The 23,199-nt window shown below is 43.2% G+C and overlaps 1 protein-coding gene across 4 annotated transcripts in view; it reads right to left on the minus strand.

Annotated features, from left to right (window-relative positions):
- Window positions 1-23,199, minus strand: part of INSR (insulin receptor) — a 195,038-nt gene that overhangs the window by 18,805 nt on the left and 153,034 nt on the right. For 2 of the 4 annotated variants that reach the window (XM_090290392.1, XM_090290390.1), the window contains 5 exons: window positions 22,208-22,482; window positions 21,162-21,301; window positions 5,831-5,990; window positions 1,620-1,719; window positions 576-643 (listed from right to left, as the gene is read on the minus strand). In XM_090290392.1, coding sequence (XP_090146518.1) covers window positions 576-643; window positions 1,620-1,719; window positions 5,831-5,990; window positions 21,162-21,301; window positions 22,208-22,482 — 743 coding nt within the window. Of the gene's footprint in view, window positions 1-575; window positions 644-1,619; window positions 1,723-5,830; window positions 5,991-21,161; window positions 21,302-22,207; window positions 22,483-23,199 lie in introns of all 4 variants that reach the window. The other 2 variants (XM_090290391.1, XM_090290389.1) reach the window with 1 other exon arrangement.

Here is a 23,199-nt window from a genome sequence, read left to right on the forward strand (position 1 = left end):
GAAGGCACAGCCAGACCTCTGGTACAATCAAGGGAGGTAAGGGTGTCAGACCTGTGCTCCTCCCACCAACATCATGTTTGTTCTCAGTAGTCACCAACAGCAGATGTGTCCCTGGCACCCACACTGCCTTCCACCAACCCGATCTTGTCCCCTCTTCTTATCTTCCTCACTCATCCACAATCTCCCATTTTGGCTTCCAAGTCCCACCTCCCAGCTCAGGCACCAAGTTCAGACACACCTTTCTAGCTCTGACCCTCAGCACTCTCTCTGGCACAGGCCTCATGCTCCACATTCCACGGCTGGGGCACCAGGGTCTCAGCCTCCCAGCCCAGCCCACAGGTCCTCCCAGGCCAGCTAGCCCAGCCTAGCCCGGCGCACAGGTGCCAGGCAGCAGGGGTCTGGGACTGCTCCCAGTGATGAGGTTTCTGCAGCAAGGGACAGGTCTTCAGCTCCAATGAACAAGATGGCTCGTCTCAGCCTCTTGGCGTGTCAACCCTTGACTTTCACTTGACAACAATGGCAAGGAAACCAGACCAGAGGATCCTAGCCACCCACAGGGAAGAGTCGGCACTCACCATCACTGGCACTGAGGTACTCAGGGTTTGAAGAAGCATACAGCGGTCCCAGCGGCCCATCAGGCTGCCTGGAAGAGAAGAAGGGAGATCATACTAGCCGAGTCTCACAGGCCTCCCTGACATGAATAGAACCTGGCAGCAGCACCCACATACCAGTGCTGTTCTGAGGCCATCTCGTCCCAGCTCATGGGAAACAACCATTAAATTTTGGGGAAACTTGCAAGGCAGTTTTTAAATATAACCATCATGTAAAATTAAATCAGATAGACTTACAATTAAATAATTATATTAAAAGCAAAGATAATAATATTCAAAACTCATCACTTCCTCATTATCATACTGCATCTTACTATGATCAGTGCTCTAAGGCTGTCTGCATCACCTCACTTCCCACATTCCTGCACACGTGTGGCAGAGACACCACAGGACAGGGACCTACTGACATCCCTTCCCAGCCATGCACTCAGGGGCGTCATGTCTGGAGCTGCAAGCTGATGACAGTGGGAGTATGTACCCCACAGAAATAGGCAAACACTACAAATGGAGACTGGATTTCTTGTTCTGTTGTTTGTCTAGGCTTGAGGAAGTGACAGAAAAAATGTTAATAATGCAGCATCTGTAGCCATGATGTTGCAAATGGCACAAAACATTGGGAAAATATTAAGTATTTAAGAATTACTATCTGGTTCCACAAAGCCACTCCTATGATTGATGAGTATATACATCTTATTTCATTTCTGTCCTACTCTTTAACATAAATAAAATATAAGTCAACATTCATAAACCCTTGTTTATCAACTGAAAACATAGGTTGGCTATAGATACAAAGGTTCAGGGGGGAAAATCAACAAAAACATTTGGTGAGGGAATTTACAATAAAGTGGACTGTATATTGTGTTACAATCATTATCTGTAAATTGTATGCTACGTATCATTTAGATCAGTAAAAGTTATAACAAACTTAAATACACTGTATCTATATCTATGTATCGAGGCTTAAATTTTCTGCAGAGCTGGTTGTTAACCATCCACCACCACACTAACCTCTTCCTCAGGAATAGGTAAATACTTCCAATCACAACACTGAAGAGGAAAACAAAGATGAGGGGACCGATGATAATTTTTGCAAGATTTGATGGGACATCTACTGAAATAGAATAAGAAAATATGGGTTTCGTATCAAAATGTGTTGTTATCACAAGTCACATCTACAAATATAATGGTGGGCCATGCACACTTTTTCCCATCTTTTGTTCCTGAGCTTCTCTCTGCTGGTCTCCTAGACCCGATTTCCCAGCAGTCCTGTAACACCATTTGGCTCCTTGGGGCTGGGTAGTGGGCTCAGAGGAAGCAATGATCCCACTCCACTGCCCACTGCCAGTTCCCCCTTCCCACCCAGGGCCGGATTCCCAGCCAAACCACCCAGGCCGCCTTTCAGGGCCCCATAAGCAGAAGCGCTATGCTCTGGGTTTAATATTCCACAGTCACCATCTTGAAAGTCTTAATTTTAAAACAAGGACCCTGTATTTTCATTTTGTATTGAGTCCTGCAAATTAAATAACTTGTCTTAACTCTGAACAGCAGCCCTAGCAGATGAAACATCCACCAGGAAGTGCCCTGTGAGTGCTCGGTGGCCTGCCCCTCCTTACTTGACAGCCAGCCTATGGACCTTGGGAGAGTACCAGGCAAAATAAAGTGCATTTCCTCCAGAGAACACCTTTTTAACCATCTGAAGAAATGCTACACAGCTTTTATTTTTGAAATTCACAAACAAGGCCAAGTTGTCTGAAATTGTAAAAACGCCCCTGTCTTCAGACTCTTCCAAGCCAAGGAAGAAAATGGGTTTGGAAAAATCAGAGGAGTCTGGTTATTTGGATCGTTTAATAACAGCAGTTTACTGAACACTTAGTAAAAACCAGTTACTGTTTGAAGTGCTTTGTGTGGTAACCTTATTTAATCATCCTGTAAGCCAAGGCAGAAGGTATTCTGACTAATGCCAGTTAACAGAGTGGGGAACAGAGGCTCATGGAAGGGAGGGGTCTTGCTCAAAGTCCTCGAACTGATCCCAGAGCAGCATGCAGTCAACCCAGGCATCTGAGTGAGCTCTGACCAATGAATACCCCATGCTGCCTTGGGGGCCAGCTCTTGCCTGAGACGTCTCATGTTTCTGCACCTCTGCGGCTGACAGCAAACTGTCAGAGCCGTCCCAGTGGCTGACAGGCTGCAGGTCTCCATGAAGGTTTGTAATGGAGCGTGACAGGAGACGTGGAAATGGTCCAGTTCTGTGCAGTTGTGTGTGCAGCTGTTGAAACATCCCTCTGCCCTTCCCTTTTTCCTAAGGAGTGGGAAAGCTGGCGATCACTGACTAAGTGGTTAGGGCTCAGCATGATGCACCCCATCTCTGCTTCTCAGACCCTACAGTCCTGCTCGCTCCACAGATTGCAGTGGCAGCCAGAACTAGAGTGATGGAAGGGAGGTCCCCTGGGTGTAAAATCTATACAAAGCTCTTGCTCTGGGTCCTGCAAGGCCAGGAACAGCCCAAGGGTGAGCACCTCCTTCAATTCCACAGCCTGGTGCCTGGCTTCCCTCCCTGTCATAGGTTAAAGAATTGCTTTAGAAAGTATAGTGGACCTTTGAAAAACACCAATTTGAACTGTGTGGGCCCACTCACATACAGATTTTTTTCAATAAATACACACAGTACTGAAAATGTATTTTCCTTATGATTTTCTTAACATTTTCTTTTCTCTATCTCACTTTATTGTAAGAATACAGTATATAATACATAGAACAAACGAAATATGTGTTTATCGACTGTTGATGTCATCAGTAAGGTTTCCTGTCAACAGTAGGCTATTAGTAGTTAAGTTTTTGGGGCATCGAAAGTTATACAAGAATTCTTGACAGTGCAGGAGGGTTGGTGCCCTGAACCTATAATCTGAAGTTTAACATTTCACGCTATTGTGAGTAATGATGAACATGCATCTTTTAAAAACATGTCTGATTCTTTCTTTAGGATACATTTCTAGGACCAGAACTGTTGGCTCAAATAGTAAGATCCCTGATAAGATTTCTAATGCACATTATTAAAGTACTACATTTTAGCACTGACCAACCATAAAAAAAAAAACTTCATGTGTCTAAACTCTTGGACAACATTAAGTACTGTAATTATGAAAAAAGAAACCAACAAAAACCTTGCCAATTTGGTAAGTTGAAAATTACTTGTTTTAATTTGAATTTTTCTTTTTTAGTGTGGCTTTAAGTGAGGTTGGACTTTTTTTTTCTTATTTTTCTATTTCTTTTTAAGTGGGCTACCTATGTTCTTTGCTTATTATGTTAGGGCATTTATCTTTTATTCATATAATATATAAAAGTGACCCCTGAACAACAAAGGAGTGAGGGGCAACGACCCTCTGTATGGCTGAAAATCTGCATTTAACTTTTGACTCTCCCAAAACTCAAGTACTAATACCCCATTGCTGACAGGAAGGAAGCCTTACCAATAATATCAACAGTCAAGTAACACGTATTTTGTATGTTGTATGTACTATGTTCTTATAATAGAGTGAGCTAGAGAAAAGAAAACATTAAGAAAATCATAAGGAAGACAAAATACATTACCCTATTTTTTTTTAATCTGCATATACACAGACCCATGCAGTTCAGGAGTCAGCTGTGTATTCCTTTTGTATTAAGGATATTAACTTTTTGTCAATGATGTTGTAAACATCCTTCCCACTCTGAGAGTGTTTTCCTTTGATTTCATTCACAGTGTCTCTGCTTCTTAGAAAGTGCCTCTAAATCTTGGATATCCTGTGTAGTAGGAGTGCCTTTGTTATTGATGAGCCCCTTGGAAGCCACCGGGGTTCATGCCAGAAGGTGAGCTGGCTCAGGGTGGGGCTGCGCACCAGAAGAGCAAGCGTGTTATCACAGGAGTAGGACTCAGCCAACCTGACCTACAGAGGGGTGCAGGACTTGAGATTCAGTTCCATTACATGGCCAATGATTGAACCAATCACACCTAGATAATATAATCCCAATAAAAACTCTTGACAGCACAGTTCAGAGGATGGACACATCAACATGTCCAGAGGATGACACGATGTGCCCTGTCAACAGGGAGAGGACAGCAGTCCTGTGTCCAGGACCCTTCTGGCCCTTGTCCTGTGTCCTGATTCATATCCTTTGCAATAAAACTGTCTTGGTAAGCATAGCCCTTTCCTAAGTTATAGCAAATGAGCCATTCTAGCAAATAATTTAACAAGAAGGGATCATGGGAACCCCCAAATATGTGGCCAGTTGATCAGAAGACGTGTAAGTGGCCTGGGAAACCTCCAAACTTGCATTTGGCATCTTGGCAAGAGCAGTCTTGTTGGAAACTGTGCTCTCACCCTTGTGGGCTCTGTCGTAACTGCAGTGAGCAGAGTCAGAATCACAGTGCAAGACACCCAGTTGGTGTCAAAACTCTCATCCTCATCCAGACCCTGACCACAACCGTCCCAGGAAGAATCATCCCCACTTTCCACACTCCCATTGTGCCAGGTACCTGAAAATCCAGCCAGCCAAGTGGAAGCTGCATCCCATCCCTCCCCACCAAGCTCCTGATCCTACTGGTCTAGAAACTCCCCTCCACCCAAGTTATTTGTTTGTTTACTTTTCCAGTGTATAGGTTCCTGCCACGTGTCAGACTAAAGGTCCTCTTTTGCCCTGACCTGTACATTCTTCCAGGTCTCAGCCAAAGGGGCACCAATTCCAGGAAGCACTCCCTGACCAGCTCAGCCTTTCCCACCTCTCCCCACTCTGCTGTCCAGTGTGTCCAGCTGGCCCAGGGGCAGCACTCACTGCATGAACATCAAGAGCATACCAAAGGCTGGGTAGGGAAGCCCCCATCTGTTCCATTGGAGGATATGGCCCATCTCACAACAAAGATTGAAACACAGTTCAAAGGAGCTGATGTGTTTATCAGACTTGCCCTGTGCCGGCCACATGACTTTCATGATGTCACTGAAACCTTCCTTCACCCCCACAGGCGGACCCACTATTATCCCCAAGAACAGACGAGGAAGCACAGCAGTAGAGAGGGCACGCGCCCTGCCCAGTCCCGCAGCAGCTGCCGCCGCCGGCACAGCCGCAGGTCAAGTCCGGGGCCGGCAGGCCTAGCCTCCAACCTCCCTCCACTGTTCTTTGAAATGTTCTGCTGTTCCCAGCAGCAAGCACAGACCCAGCTTGTCCAAGTCGCTGTGCGGACTCACAGTAGTCTGTCACGTAGAAATAGGTGGTTTCTGTCCAGGAGCCATTGCCCGCCAGGGAGGTGGCTCGCACTCGCACGCTGTAATTCCCTGGGAGCAGCCCGCGCAGCCTGCAGCCCCGCTCCAGAGCAAAATGCCTGCGGGAGACGCAGAGGTGCAGCTCCTGGAAGACAGGAGGAGAGAGAGGAGTGTGGGGGGTTGTGCTTCATACACTCAGGAGCATCCAGCCTGGGTGGGACTGTCATGGACAGGATCTGCTCAGAAATGGCACACAAGGAGTTAAGACACAAACTTGGAGACTTCCAGAATTTCAGAAGCTTAGCTCTAAGGATGAGGAAACAGAAAGAGGTTATGGTGATTGATAACAGCCAATCTTCCTAAACCACAGCCAACCATTTGACCTATGTCACCTCATTTAATTCTTACAACAACCGCATAGCTTACTCTCCTTAGAGACAAGAAAGTGGAGCTCAGGACAGAGTTAGCGAACTTATGTTGTAAAGGGCCAGACAGCAAATATTTTCAGCTTCAAGGGGCCAGATGATCATTGTCACCAACTCAACCCTGACATCAAAAACAGCAAAAGCAGCCAGAGACAAATCCCAAATTTGTAACATCTGTAACAAACAGGCATGAAATGTGTGTCCATGAAACACGGTGGAGGGTGAAAGCTGAACTTCATGTAATTTATGTGCACCATGCAATACTATTCTTCTTTTCATTTTTTCCAACCATTGTAAGTAAGATATGGAAGCAATTTGGAGCCCACAGGCTGTGCAAACTCGAGCACACCTGTGGCTGAGGGTGTGAGATGAGTCGCTGGTCTCATTGCTGCTAAGCGCAGGGCTGGCCCTTCAACCCTGAATTGTCTGCCTCCAAAACTTCTCGCACCCACTGTAGGATATTTTCACCAGGCCTTCAGAAAGTCCCAGACGGGAAAGGAGCCACATCACCTAAATTATATGTCAGGCTTTTTACCTTACACCTGTTGGCCTCTGCCTCATTAGAACCAAATGGATACATGGGTTTAATGTCTTAAGAACAAATTTAGAAGATGGCCGCGGAGTAGGGACAGTGTTCTCAACTCGCTCCTGTTAAGGAGAGACTCCAGGAACGAATGCAGAGAGGAGTGACTGAGTGAGTGTGGATCTCCGATAGCGTGAACAGGGAGGAGAGCGTGGGAGCAGCGTGGAGGGGGGTGGAGGGGTTTACCACGCACTGCAGGCTGAGTCATTCCGAGACTCAATGCGTCTGCAGTAACAAGCCGGAGAGCTCACTAGCCTAGAACTCCTTGGAGGCTCCCCCTGCTAGGGGCACACCGATAAGTGAATTCTTGTAGGGAGTTAGGGAGAGGATTTGGCCGAAAAAGCCAGAGGAGGGAGAGAACAGTGAACAACCAGGACTGGGAGAAACTGTGTGATCTGAGTCTAGAGGGAAACCTCCTCAGCTGCAACCTCCTACCGAAAGCTCGGCACTCCGGGCGAGCCCAGCACTAGCGCTAGGGCCCTACAGAACAAAGGGGCAGTTTTGGGACAAGGAGACGGGCCTGCGCAGAAAAGCTACTGCGGAACTCCGGACCGGGGGAGAACTGAGCAATCGCGCTAGAATCCCACAGAACAAAAGGAGAGTTTGGGGCTAGGAGAGAAATAGGACGCGCAGGGTGTGTAAGTAGGGAAGAGAGCGGAGGCGGTGGTTCTGGAGTGGAGACGGTTTTAGGGCGGGGAGAAGGGGCCGCAGGAAAACGCTGCTGCGGAGCTCCAGACTTGGGGAGAGGCCCTGGGCAGGAAAGTGCCACTGGGCCCGGTGCTTTGACCGACTGTGCCAAAGTCCTGCAGAACAAAGGGATGATCTTGAGACAGGGAGAGAGGTAGGGTGCGCAGGCATATAGACAGGGAAGAGAGCAGAAGCTGTGAGCCTGGGAATAGAGACACGACTGGAGGCAGGGCGGGCATTGCTGGCAGGCACAGGCTCAACCAACAGGGGGAAGGAGTAGCTGGACAAGCCTGAGGAGGGCTGAGGGTGCCTCAGGAGGGGAAAACTAAACGCAGCCCACAGCAGAGCGGTGGTAGGCCCACGAAAAAAAGACTAGCAATCCCAGAATCAAAGCAGAACCCTCCCACAGCCAGCCAACCAACCAGAAAAGATTTGAAACTCATGGAATTTTGAATAGGAGCGGACTCAGGAAGGAAGGAAGGAAAAACAAAAAACCAAACAAACCAAAAATACCCAGAGACTGTGCCTAAAAGTTGAATTGAGTTAAAATCCTCTCATTTTTTCATCTCTCACTCTCTCTCTAACTGCCCCTACCATCCTTTCTTATTCTCTCCTTTTCTCCCCTCCTCTTCCCTCCCTTCTCTCCCCTTAGCATGTCTCCCCTGCATCCTATTCTCAGTTTTTTAAATTTTAAGTTCTCTCCCTTTCTCTCTCTCTCCTTTCTCTGCGCTAAGCACCTTCAATTTTATTAAATTTCTTTCTTTATTTTGTCCCCCTTCAGTCTACATTCGTTTTTCTTTCATCCCTTGCCCTTATTTCCCTTCTCTCCCTATACATATTCTCTCTCTTTCTTTCTCTCTCCCTATTCCACTTTATATTCTAATCTTTTAATATTCAAATTATAATTCTAATCTATCCCCCTCTCCCTTCACCCTCCCATTCTTACCCCTCCTCTCTTTCCACCCCATCCCCTCACTTCTTTCTCTCCCTCTTGTATTTCTCTCCTTCATTCTATCTTTTGTCAACTCCTCAATTTCAATCTTTCCCTCCCTAATATCTCCTCTTCCTCCTGATTTCCTTCCCTCCTCTGTGTTCTTTCCCTCCCCCATCCTCTTGCTTTCCTATCTCCTATTCCTCTCTCTATATATTCTCTCTATCTTGCAATTTTATATCATGTTTTAATCTCCTAATCTTTTTTATAATATATAATTTAAAAAGAATTTTAATCCAGTCCCCCCTCCTCTACTTCCCCTTCTTCTTTCGTTCTCTCTCCTACCCTTCTCTTCTCTACTTTCTCTCTTTCCTCTCTCCCTTTCTGTCTTGCTTTTTTCTGCTCTGTATTTTTATTATTGAAAAATTCTTTCTCAATCTGTTTCCTACCTTCTAACCTCCTCAGCCCTCTCTTTCAATTTCTGGCTGTCTGTCTGCCTGGATGTCTGTTGTGTCTATCCTCCCCCCCACGCTAATCATATAGCATATACCGATTATATAATCCTAATACTATACGCTTCCACTTTCTCACCCCACACTGTAACCCTCTCCTCCTTTTCAAACATACAGTGTGTTAATTGCTCCCTTACATAACCTTGATCCCAATTGCTAATATTATTACTCTTTCAACTTCCAGCTCAAAAATTACCCTTCCTTCATTTAAAACAACTCCTATCTGTTTCTCCTATGAAATAAGAGTCCCAATATCTCCACAAGTATATCAATACGGGCTCATTTGCAGCCTATAGTGAGATTGTAGTTCGGGGAGATATTGGAGGGTGTGGGTTTCTTGCCTGGGTTGTGTGATTACGTTTTAGCAGCACCTCCACAAAAGATCTCAAGACAAGGTGGGCAGAGTGACTCTCAATCAACTAGTCAGAGAAAAAGATCCACCAAAAAGTAGCTGAAATACAACCAGACAGATTAAAGAAATAACATCAAGGACAACACAGACAGAGATCCAGGAGGGCGGAGGAGTAAGTGGAAGCTACACTAACCTCCTCCAAGGACCAGCCAGTGCTGACTCAGCCCCAGTACAGCAGACAGACCATTCCCCTCCAAGTGGCGTCAGACTAAGGGGAAATAAAAGCCCTGCCTACAGGAATTAAGCTGCCACACCCATGGTCCTTAAGCCTGACAGCTAATCACAAATTGAGTAGATTAACAACTAAAGAAGACAGACAAAGGCAGTAGATCATTGGAAGTCTCCAATAGGCTGCCTAGGGCCAGTCTGGTACATGATCTGACGATACCAGAGGCAGATCCAGGAAGAGGAGATCATTCCAAGAGCACCAACAAACAATAGGAATCACAAAAATGGGGAGACAGAGAAACAACCCCCCATCAAAAGGAAAGGTAGAATCCCCAGAGAGAGTGCTAAATGAAATAGAGGGGAGCAAAATATCAGATACAGAATTCAGAACATGGATTATAGAGAAGCTGAATGAGCTCAGCGGAAACTACAAAGAACTCCAGGGAAACTACAAGGAACTACAGAAAAACTACAAGGAACTCACAGAGAATTACACGAGCATGAAAAAGGACATAGAAGCTATCAATAAGAGCCAGGAGGAAATGAAGAATACGATCTCTGAATTGAAGAACACAGTAGAAGGAATTAAAAGCAGGCTACAGGAAGCAGATGATCGGATCAGCGAGCTGGAGGACAACGTACACAAAAACTCCCAGACAATGCAACAAAATGAAAAAAGACTGAACAAGACTCAAGATATTCTAAGACAGCTGCAGGACAACATGAAACGTAATAATATCCGTATCATAGGAATTCCAGAAGGAAAAACTAATGACAGAAAACTTCCCTCATATGAGGAGAGAAAGAGTCACGCAAGTGCAGGAAGCACAGAGGGTCCCAATGAAGATGAACCCCAACAGGCTCACTTCAAGACATATCATAATTAAAATGTCAACAAAGACAAAGAGAGAATCCTAAAAGCAGCAAGAGAAAAACAACTAATACCATACAAGGGAGCTCCAATAAGGCTATCATCAGATTTCTCAGCAGAAACACTACAAGCCAGAGGGAATGGCAAAAAATATTCCAAGCAATGAAAAACAAAGGCCTACAACCTAGAATACTATACACAGCAAAGCTCTCATTCAAAATGGGAGGGTGAAATAAGGAGCTTCCAAGACAAAAGAAGGCTAAAAGAATACATCTCCACCAAACCAGCAATGCAAGAGATGCTAAAGGGTCTGCTCTAAAAAGATAAAGAAACAGAGAGAGACAGAGAAGAACACGAGTACAAAGGGGGAAAATGACAATGAATAAGTACTTATCTGTAATAACCTTGAATGTAAATGGATTAAACGCTCCAATTAAAAGACATAGGGTAGCTGAATGGATTAGAAAGAATGACCCACATATATGCTGTCTACAAGAGACACACCTTAGAACAAAAGATCTACACAGACTGAAAGTGAAGGGATGGAAAAAAGTATTTCAAGCAAATGGACATGAAAAAAAAGCCGGGGTACCAATACTTATATCAGACAAAACAGATTTCATAGCAAAGTCCATAAAAAGAGACAAAGAAGGGCATTCCATAATACTTCAGGGAAAAATCCATCAAGAAGATATAACCCTTATAAATATATATGCACCCAACTTAGGAGCACCCAAATATATAAGGAAATTTTTGAAAGACTCCAAGAAAGATATAGACAGCAACACACTCATAGTAGGAGAATTTAACACCCCATTGTCAACAATGGACAGATCTTCAAAGCAAAGAAACACCAAAGTTATTGAGGCACTGAACAACACTCTAGATCAAATGGACTTAGTCGATATATATAGAAGTTTTCACCCCAAAGAAGCAAAATATACATACTTCTCAAGTGCACATGCAACATTTTCAAAGATAGACCACATGGTAGGACACAAAACAAGCCTCAATAAATTCAAGAAAATTGAAATTATATCAAGCTTCTTCTCAGATCACAATGGCTTAAAATTGGAAATCAACCTCAAGGAAAAAACTCAAAAACATTCAAACTCATGGAGAATGAATAACATGCTATTAAATAATGAATGGGTTAACAATGACATCAAGGAAGAAATCAAAAAGTTTCTGGAAACTAATGATAATGAACACACAACAACCCAAAACCTATGGGATAGAGCGAAAGCAGTCCTGAGAGGAAAGTTCATAGCAATACAGGCCTACCTAAAAAAGCTAGAAGAATCTCTAATAAAAAATTTAACCCTACAGCTACAAGAACTAGAGGAAGAACAACAAGCAAAACCCAGATCAAGTAGAAGAAAGGAAATCATCAAGATCAGAGCACAATTAAATGACATAGAGTCTAAACTAACAATTCAAAAGACCAACAAAAGTAGGAGCTGGTTCTTTGAAAAGATAAACAAAATTGACAAGCCTTTAACCAGGCTCATCAAGAAAAAAGAGAGAGGACCCAAATAAATAAAATCAGAAATGAAAGAGGAGAAATCACAACTGAGGCAACAGAAATACAAAGGATTATAAGAAATTATTACGAACAACTGTATGGCAAGAAATTTGACAACCTAGAGGAAATGGACAAATTCCTCGAAACCTGTAGTCTTCCCAAACTGAATCAAGAAGAAGCAGAAAGTCTGAATAGACCAATAACAGCTAGTGAAATTGAAGCAGTAATCAAAAAACTCCCGGCACACAAAAGCCCTGGACCAGATGGCTTCACAAGTGAATTCTACAAAACACTTAGGAAAGAACTAACTCCTATCCTCCTCAGACTATTCCAAAAGATACAAGAAGAGGGAAAAATCCCAAACTCTTTCTATGAAGCCAGTTTAACCCTAATTCCAAAACCAGGTCAAGACACAACAAAGAAAGAAAACTAGAGACCAATATCGCTGATGAACATAGATGCTAAAATCCTCAACAAAATATTGGCAAACCGGATCCAGCAACACATTAGAAAGCTCAAACACCACGATCAAGTAGGATTCAACCCAGGGATGCAAGGATGGTTTAATATTCGCAAATCAATAAACATAATACAACACATAAACAAAATGAAAGACAAAAACCACATGATCATATCAATAGATGCAGAAAAAGCATTTGATAAAGTACAACACCCATTTATGATAAAAACTCTCAGCAAAATGGGAATACAGGGAGCATATCTCAACATAATAAAGGCCATATATGAGAAACCTGAAGCCAATATCATACTCAATGGGCAAAAACTGAGAGCATTCCCCCTGAGGTCAGGAACAAGACAAGGATGTCCGCTCTCTCCACTCCTATTCAACATAGTCTTGGAAATTCTAGCCACAGCAATCAGACAAGAAAGAGAAATAAAAGGCATCCAAATTGGAAAAGAGGAAGTAAAACTGTCATTATCTGCAGATGACATGATAGTGTACATAGAAAACCCTATAGATTCCACGAAAAAACTACTCAACCTAATAAGTGAATTCGGCATAATAGCAGGATACAAAGTCAATATTAAGAAATCAAAGGCATTTTTATACACCAACAATAAAAACTCAGACATAGAAACTGAAAGAAAAATCCTATTTACCATAGCAACAAGAAAAATAAAATACCTAGGAATAAACTTAACCAAGGAGGTAAAAGACCTGTACTCAGAAAACTACATAACACTGAAGAAAGAAATTAAAGAAGATACAAATAAATGGAAGCATATACCATGCTCATGGATGGGAAGAATCAACATCATTAAAATGTCCATACTACCCAAAGCAATTTATAGATTCAATGCAATCCTTATTAAAATACCAGCAACATATTTCACAGACCTAGAACAAATACTTCAAAAATTTATATGGAACCAAAAAAGAGCCTGAATAGCCACAGCAATTTTGAGGAAGAACACAGTAGGAGGAATCACAATACCTGATATCAAACTATACTACAAGGCCACGGTAATCAAAACAGTCTGGTACTGGCATAAGAACAGACATATAGATCAATGGAACAGAATAGAGAGCCCAGAAATAAACCCAGGTTCATATGGTCAACTAATATTTGACAAAGGGGGAAAGAACATCAAATGGAGTGAAAAGAGCCTCTTCAACAAGTGGTGTTGGGAGAACTGGACAGGGACATGCAAAAAAATGAAACTAGACCACCAACTTACACCATATACCAGAATAAACTCAAAATGGATCAAAGACTTAAATGTAAGCCGTGATACCATAAAAGTCCTAGAGGAAAAAATAGGCAGGAAAATTTCAGATATCTCACGTGGCAACATTTTCACTGATTTATCTCCTAAGGCAAGGGAAATAAAGGAAAGAATAAACAAATGGGACTACATCAAACTAAAAAGTTTCTGCTCAGCTAAAGAAAACATCAGCAAGATGAAAAGGAAACCAACCATATGGGAAAATATATTCGCCAATGACATCTCAGACAAGGGATTGATCTCCAAAATATATAAAGAACTCATATGACTCAACACCAAGAAGACAGACAACCCAATTAAAAAATGGGCAAAGGACCTGAACAAACACTTCTCCAAAGAGGACATACAGAGGGTCCATAGACATATGAAAGTATGCTCAACATCACTAGCCATCAGAGAGATGCAAATAAAAACCACAATGAGATACCACCTCCCACCAGTCAGAATGGCCATCATCAACAAATCAACAAACAACTTGTGCTGGAGAGGATGCGGAGAAACGGGAACCCTGGTGCATTGCTGGTGGGAATGCAGACTGGTGCAGCCACTATGGAAAACAGTATGGAATTTCCTCAAAAAACTAAAAATGGAACTGCCTTTTGAACCAGCAATTCCATTGCTAGGATTATATCCGAAAAATCCTGAAACACCAATTCAAAAGAACCTATGCACTCCAATGTTCATAGCAGCAGTATTTACAATAGCCAAGTGCTGGAAACAACCTAAGTGCCCATCTGTAGGTGAGTGGATCAAAAAACTGTGGTACATTTACACAATGGAGTTCTATGTAGCAGAAAGAAAGAAGGAACTTCTACCATTTGCAACAACATGGATGGAACTAGAGAGAATTATGCTTAGCGAAATAAGCCAGGCAACGAAAGAAAAATACCTTATGCTGTTAACTATTACAGGAAACTAATGAACAACACAAATAAGCAAAATTGAACCAGAGCGATGTAAGGAAGAAGTAGACTAACAGTAACAAGGGGGGAGGTGGGAGGGAGAGAAAGGGAAAAGAAGGGGAATGGTCTAGTCAAAGAACATGTATAAATGACCCATGGACATGGGCAACTTAGTGGGGACTGAATGTGGGGGAAGGGAGAAGCAGGGTGCAGGGAAGCAAGAGGGGTAAAAAAGTGAGACAAGTAATGGAAAAACAAACAAAAATTTTTTTTTTAGTGGGGGAAAAATGAAAATATGAAGAATGGAAATGCCAGTTCAGTGAATATTAGGACAAAGATTTTCCTTTACGTTGTATATTTTTCTCCCTATTTGATCCCTCCAGAGTTTGGCATTCTAAACAAGTAAGTAATGACATCAGTTTCTTTGCATAATACTAATAAGACCAGTTGTTAATAGAGTTTTTTTTTTTTTTTTGACCAAGTCTTTGACTGGAATGTCAAGCCTAAAGGAAACATACTTGGGCTCAGGTTGTTACCACAAAACCCTGAGCAACGGGGAATGACTTTCAAAGGTAATAAAAGCCCGCGAGATAAAAGGCCTGGTATCGTGGTTGGTTGTGTGGTCCACAGCAATCTTTGCAGGGAAGGAATGAAGGTTGTTTTCCTGAAAGATGGCCAGAAGGGACCTTAAGGCACAATGAAAAACCAGAAAGACTTGGAAAGGACAGGTGTGTACAGGCAAGGCTGAATGCCAGGTATGTGGCTCAGCTTCTGTGCCCTGAAGAACAGACTGAGGGTCACCCCAAATATTCCTTGGGTAAGTTCCAGCAAAGCAGAACTAAAGATCATAAGTGATCATTTGCTGCTCTTGTTATGTTTATGCAAATGAACAGGATAAATTAAAAATGGACTTAATGTAGTCCCTTTAAAGACAAGGAGGGTAATCTTAGGGAGAAAAATCATTATTGAAGGAAAATCACAATGATCAGTAGTAGACTATAAAATAGGGCAACTAATTGTCTTAAAAGTTTCTTCTCATTTAAAATATGGTTTCACTTGAAAATTAAACCATGTCTGTGATATCATCAAAGATATTCAAGTTGCAGGCAAGTAGAATGTCAAGTGCCTTGCAACTGGATGTCTTCCCAATAAGACAGTCTTACAGATTTAGAGACTTCTTAGTGGGTTATGTTACATAAATTAACGTGTTTTCTGTTTTCAAAGGAAATAATCCTATAATCGCATTCCCTGAGTTTACCTGAGTGATTGTCTGTACGCATAAGCCTCACTTAATCCTCTCTGCAGCGCTGCCTCCTGAGACTCAACGGTTTGGCTGAACTAAATGGCTGGGTTGGTGAAGAATGGGGTGGTCTGTGGGCTTCACTTTAAAACTGGTTTCTCTTTTCTATCCTAATGGCTTGGACAGAAAGGACCCAGAGGTCTGAGAGGAGGGAAACCTAAACTATTTCCCTCAGCCCAAACTAAGTATAATGGGCAAAAGGGTTTTGGAAAGGTGAGATGTGCCTAGCACACCTTCCTCCAAAGAAACTCTTTTTTTCTTTTCTTTTTTTTTCTTTCTCCTAATACGGAACATTGAAAAATTAATCCCTGCCTTTTGACATCTAGTAGTTATGGATTGAATGATGTCTTTTAACCCTTTTCGCCAAATCTGTTGCCCCGAGAACATAACAATGATGCCAGCCTGTTAAACCAAGCACGCTGTTGACCGGAGACAGCCAACTGACCTGGAGTCTGCACGATCCTTCCCCATGTGGGAAGGCCACCCTCCCCTCCACACCCCTACTCTTATTAGGGTTTTCTGGACCCAAGGGTAGGTAGGATGACGACCATGTCCAGCTTGAAGCAGCTAGAGGAGCTTGAGACCTTCGCCCATTGTCCTTTACAAGATTACAGAGGGTCTTAATATCTGAGAGGGAGGGATAGCTATTTTTTACGAACCAGGCGTATGGACTTGGGGGGACTGCTGGGGGAGGGAGATGCTGGGTGGAGGGGAGTAAAGGGGAGAAAATTGGAAGTACTGTAACAATATAATCAATAAAATACATTAAAAAAAAAGAAAAGAAGAAAAAGAACAAATTTAAATTCTTCCTTCCTTCCTTACCTTTGCTACCTTTCTTCTACCTTCACTTAAAACGTTGGGGATCTACCTGCAGGTCTGATAAAAGAGAGAAGATAAGCATATACACCCTGGTGATAAACACACAGAGATAAACCCAGAGCTTATTAGGAAAGGTGTGATGCTCAGAGGGCCAAATTTTTAAAACTTTCCAAAGCAACTCCAAGCTCATGGTGCATGTGCAGAACTGGCCTGGAAACTGTTAAGAGGGAGAGAAAGAAACATCGAGGCTCCCATGCTTATCATGTGACAACAGCAGCCAGAAAACACATCAGACTGGGGGCTCCAGTCCAAAGGCTCTTTCAAGAAGGAAGAGTCACCAAGCAGAAAGCAACACATAAGCAAATATAGAAACCAAAGGTAGCAACTATCCAGGACAAAGGGGAGGCACACCTCCAGCCTCAGATGCTTGCCCGGGGCCTTGGGGTGGGGGTGGAAGGGAACATGTGATGACAAGAGCCAGCCCCAACACAGCCCCCACAGACACCAGAAGGACTTGAAAAGGTGGCAAAGTCATAATGGTGTAAAAAAGATGTTTCCTTGCTTTGTGCACTATCAAAGTGATGCTAGACAATTAAGGAAAAAGCTGAAGATCATTGACCCATCTTGTCTGCGAAAAAGTTGTTAAACAGTTACTATGACTTTTCCTTCTCTCCTCCTCTCCCACCCCATTTCCCTAAATGTTGGATAGTGCTGGTCTGTTGGAATCAGGGCCAGGGCAGGCAGGACAGAGGCTGGTGGGGACTTATGGTGGGGTGCCCGCTGCTGACCCTGGGGCTCCAGGAACAGCAGAGGCTACTGGGAGAACAGAGGGTCAGCTCCAGTGCCAACAGAGTAACCAGCAGTCCCAGTTTACCAGAACCATGGGGTTCCTAGGATGAAGTAAGACCAGTGCTCACGCCTGGAAAATTCCAGGCAGGAGGGATAGAGTTGGTCACAGTAGCAGGAATAAAACCAAGGATAGTCTGCAGTGAAAACACATGTTGCCCACTGCACAGAATCTGTCTTCTCCTCCTTGCTACCAACAACACCCCAGACTTCCTTTGGAAGCTGTGCCTCCCCCTCAAGTGTCTCCTGCCTCCCACCCTCGCCCCACCCTGGTTCCAAGGCTCACCCTGTTTCCCTGAAGCTACAGAGTCCCATCGGTTTGAGGAAGGGCACAAAATTCAGACCCAAATAAGCCGTCATGGAAATACAAATCAAGGCCACAACAAGATACCATTTCCCTACCACTAGCATGGCTATAATCAAAAAGAGACCAGCCCTGGCCGGGTGGCTCAGCTGATTGGAGCATCATCCCCTATACCAAAAGGTTATAGGTTCAATCCCTGGTCAGGGCACACACCTACGTTGCAGGTTTTGTCTCCCGTTGGGGCACAAACAGGAAGCAACTGACTGATGTTTCTCTCTGTCTTCTCAAAAATCAATCAGTGTATCCTGGGGTGAGGATTAAAAATATATATTAAAAAGGTAGACTGGAATAGGGTTGGCAATGATGTACAGAAATTGGAAACCTCATACGCTGCTGGTAGAAATATAAAATGGTGCAGCTGCTTTGGGAAAGAGCTTAGCATTTCCTTAAAAGTTAAATGTAGAGTTACCATATGGCCCAAGAATTCCACTCCTAAGTATGTACCCAAGAGAACTGAAAACACATGTTCACATAGAAACTTGTACACAAATGTTCACAGCAGTATGATTCCTATTAGCCAAAAGGAGGAAACAACCAAATGTTCATCGACAGATGAATAAACAAAATGTGGTCTATTCATACACTGGAATATTTTTCAGTCATAAAATGAAATAAGTACTGATAGAAGCTACAATATGGATGAACTTTGAAAACATTACATTAATGAAAGAAGGCAGTGACAAAAGGCCACATATTATATATGATCCATTCATATGGCATGTCCAGAACAGGCAAATTCATAGAGACAGAAAGTGGAGGAGTGATGGCCAGAGACTGAAGAGAAAGGAGGCCGGGAAGATTGACTGGTGATGCCTAAGGTGAAGATTAGGTTTCCTTTGGGAGTGATGAAAATATTCTGAAATCAACTGTGGTGATGGTTGCACAATTCTGTAAATGCATTAAAAACTATTGAACTGTACATGTTAAATGAGTGTATTTTATGGCATGTGAATTATCTCAATAAAGCTGTTAATTAAAAAACCCTCATGCCCAAGTCCATTAGCACATAGCACTCCCCTGGCCATGCGACTCATCCCTGGGTATCCCATGGCCTCAGCCAGGATGGCGATGCCAGGGCAGAGTCTCTCTTCTGGCAGGGTTGGTGCTGACAGGATATGAGGCTTGGAACTATGGAAACCAGAGGACAGCCAGGAGCTGCTGGGCTTACTGCAAGGACCCTTAAGATGCAGTTAAGCCAAAGGAATACTGGATCCAGCCATGCCTGAACTCCTTAAACTGTCTAGTTATGGGAGCTATCAGCATCCCTTCTGCCATAAGCTAGTTTGATGGGGGTGGGGGTGGGGTTCTTAACTACTGGTGGAAGATGAGGATCTAAAGCCCAGAGCCTGTAATCTCAACCTTTACATGATACTGAACAAAGGTCTTCGCAAACACCCTTGTAAAATGCTGTACCTCCTGCCCTGGCCAGTGTGAGTCAGTTGGTTGGAGCACTGTCCTATGGACCAAAAGGTCAAGGGCTTGACTCCTGGTCAGGGCACAGGCCTAGGTTGTGGGTGTGGTCCCGGTCAGAGCGCACATGAGATATTTCTCTCTCATATTAATGTTTCTCTCCCTCTCCCTCTCCTGCTGTTTCTCTCTCTAAAACCAATAAGCATGCCCTCAGTTGAAAATTAAGATAACTAAATAAATGGCTGTACATCCACCTGTTTTATGGACATACCATTTTCTACATATCAATTTCCAACAGACAATACATCTTGTAGCCTGCACTTTTTGCTGCTGATGAAAATCTTATTAATAAACTTTTTACACCTTGCCCCCTGCCTGCCAATTATGAGTTATTTCCTTAGGACATATGGGATTAATAATATACAGGATGAGATATTAACAGATCTTGCAATAATGGCCTTCCATGAGTCATGCCTCTTTATGCAACCCTGAGAGGCCCCTCCTATATTGATGCTGGGGTTGGCCACTGTGCTCATATAAAGCAAATTCTTCTTTTGTTTCTTTTTACAGCTCTCTGCAGCCATATAAAAACAGGCCTCAGGCCAGATTTGGACCACAAGCCTGTAGTTTGTTGATTTCAGTTTTAAATCATTGTCAAAGCTGAATATTTGGCACCAAGACTACATCTGGTCCCAAGAGGGGTCAAAAGAGGGAGGCCCACCTGTTCTTTCTGGCCTGGGGAAGCCATGATGTGCCCACCTGGTTACAGGATCACCAAAGGCCCAAGAAATTAGACAGTTTTGATATAACCTCTGTTAGGTGCTGGCAAATTATGGCCCACAAGCTAAATCTGGCCCACTGCTTATTTTTTTGTAAATAAAGTTTTATTGGCACACATTACACCCATTCATTTACGTATCATCTATATGGTGACTTTCAAGCTACAGTGTCAGAGTTGAGTATTTGTAACAGAGACTGACCACAAAGCCAAACATATTTACTACCTGGCCCTTTACTGCTGCCAACCCCTGGATTAGAACATCAGATAGACTTGGGTTTGAATCCTGACTCTATTCTTAGGATCTTGGACACAACTTAAATTCTAGAAGCCTCAGTACAAAGCTCACTGAATTATTCTGAGCATTTACTGTACTCCATCAGACCTGAGGGGCATAGCATCTTCACATTTTGACATTTCTAGAACTACACATCTTAGAGTTAACACTACCTCACAGTAAAGGTGGTAGCGTCTTTTTTGTTTCTTAGTGATCCATAAAAATAACAGGGACTCTAATCACATCTTCAATGTGATAAAGTACAATAAATGAGATACTGTATGTAAAGAGCTTAACATATGCAGGGCACACAGTGAGCCCTCAGGATGGCTTGGCTGCTCTTTGTTCTTAGATCCCATGTCTTATGCATCTTGGTGTTCACCCCTCACCCTGCAAAGCATCTGGTAGGAAAGAGAGGCACCCAACAAAAATCCACTTATTATGGTTTTTAGTTATGTATTTCCAGACTCAGATAACACTCTTAAGTGAGATGAGTCTCCTATTATGTAAGGAAGGACACAAATGCAGGCAGCCATTATTCAACTTGTAGGACAGACCTGAAAAGCAACATGAGAAACTGCTGAACCAAGTTTGTGGATTGGCATCTCTGACCCATCTCACTAGAAAGTTACATATCAAGGCTTTGAGTCCTAACAATGAAGCATCTAACAAGATAAGCATTTGGACCAGAATTTTTAAAAAGGAAGAAGGTACCAATGACAGCCTTGCAGGTGCATGCCCAGGTGTCAAGTCTTACCTCATCGCCATATCGCCGGTAACTCACTTCATATAGCACAATCAGACCATTGGGCTCCTTGGGCTCCTGCCACATCAAATGGATGACATTGTTCTCGTAGATTTCATGGGTCACAGGGCCAACAATGTCATCTGCCTTGGCTGTAAGGAGCAGTGGTTGTTAGAGGCAGGGACCTAACCCTGGGATTGGATCCCACCTCCACCACTTACCAGCTATTGAGCTTGAGCTGGTTATGTAAGTCTCCTATGTTCCATTTCCCTTGTTGGAAAATGAACATGTGAAACTCACCTCACAGGGCTGTCCATGTATCTATGTCTGTCTGTCTATCTTACATCCCATTGGTTCTGTCTGTCTGGAGAACCCAGACTAGTATATATGTATTTCAAAATTTTTATTAGTTTTATGGCTTATATTTTTTAATGTTAATATAATGGCTCTGTATGACTAGTGCAATTAAAAATAAAAAAAGGCAACATGGATGGACTTTGAGGGCATTATGCTGAGTGAAACAGGTCAAACAGAGAGACAAATACTGTATGATCTCACATAAATGTTGAATCTAAAAAACCTGAATTCCTAGAAACAAGAGTAAATTGGTGATTACCTGGGGCTGGGTGGTTGGGAAAATGGGGAGATATTGGTCAAAGGGTACATATAAACTTCCAGTTGTAAGATGAATGATTTCTGGGTATCTAATGTAGAGCACATAACTGTAGTTAACAATACTATATTGTGTACTAAAAGAGTAGAACTTAAATGTTCTCACCACACATAAAAAACTGGCCACAATGTGATGTGATGGTGGTATTAGCTTGTGTTACGGCGGTAAATGTAGTATAATCATAGAGCACATGTAAGGGGAGCAAGGCGACACATTGTACACTGTGTTACAGGAGCTTACACAATGCTGTATGTCAAAGTTAGATCTCCACAAAGCTGGGGAAAACTAAAAATAAATGAAAAGTGATAGAGGCAAGTAAGTTAAAGAGGGTTGAGGGCCTCTCCTTGGTCATCGTGGGTGCCTGGCCCTGAGAAGTGCCTCCCACCTTCGGGCATGGTCCTGGCGCTGACGTAGGCTGCCACACTGCACCTTTCCTCGGGGGCATCTTGGTTGCAAGCCTGTAGCTCAATGCGATAGCCAGTGAAGTGGCGCAGGCCAGAGATGACCAGTGACTCTTTGTTCACCACTTTTTCAAAGGGCCGGTGCTCCTCCAAGCTTGTGGGCACACTGGTAGAGGAGGTATTGGGGAAACCAGGAGCTGTAGGCATGGCTGTCGTCACATTCGCCTCGTTCCCAAGGGCCCTGCGTTTCCTTGATGGCCTGTCAGGACAGCAGGACACACAGAAATCATGCAGGCACCATCTTTAAGTAAATGTTCCTGGAGAATGAGAGGCTTAAAGTAGACTGTGGGGCCCTGGGATGCGAGAGAGCAGATGAATTAAAATGCAAATTACTGGGAATTACAACCCAAAGCAGCTTCCAAGCTGCCCTTAGAAGCATGAGAGGTATCGGGGCAGGCCCACCCAGATAGGGCTGGGATGCCAGGGACAGACACACAATGATGCTGCCCTCAGTGGGCTTGATTTCAGGTTTCCATATTGCATAGTAACAGACCACCCAGTGTCAGTGTTAAAAATAAGATGCTAAAAGCCTGTTAACAGTCAAGCTTTTCAGGAAGCCCTGCCAAATGGCATTTGCTCAATACTCTGAGCTACTGACCATTCGTTTGAAAAGGAGAGAAAAGGGTCTTCTAATTCTCACAACCCGTTAGGGCACCTGCGAATTTAAGTGATTCAACTTCAGTTGTTGGTAAAAGAATCTTACCGCTCAGGTGGGTATGAGTAACTCCAAAGAAATGCCCATGCAACTGACACACTTTTACTTCTTAAAAAGCTATATTAAAAAATAAATGTTGGTAGTCTTAAAAGTTTAGAACTATCCAAAGAAGTATAAAGAAAATAAATACAAATTACTCATCTTTTCACTGCCTACTGCTTCCTGTGGGCAATTTTTTTCCTAGAAATATTATGTATGACT

The sequence above is a fragment of the Furipterus horrens genome, unplaced genomic scaffold (genome assembly GCF_987537825.1).
Source record: "Furipterus horrens unplaced genomic scaffold, mFurHor1.1.pri manual_scaffold_10, whole genome shotgun sequence".
Classification (NCBI taxonomy): domain Eukaryota; kingdom Metazoa; phylum Chordata; class Mammalia; order Chiroptera; family Furipteridae; genus Furipterus; species Furipterus horrens.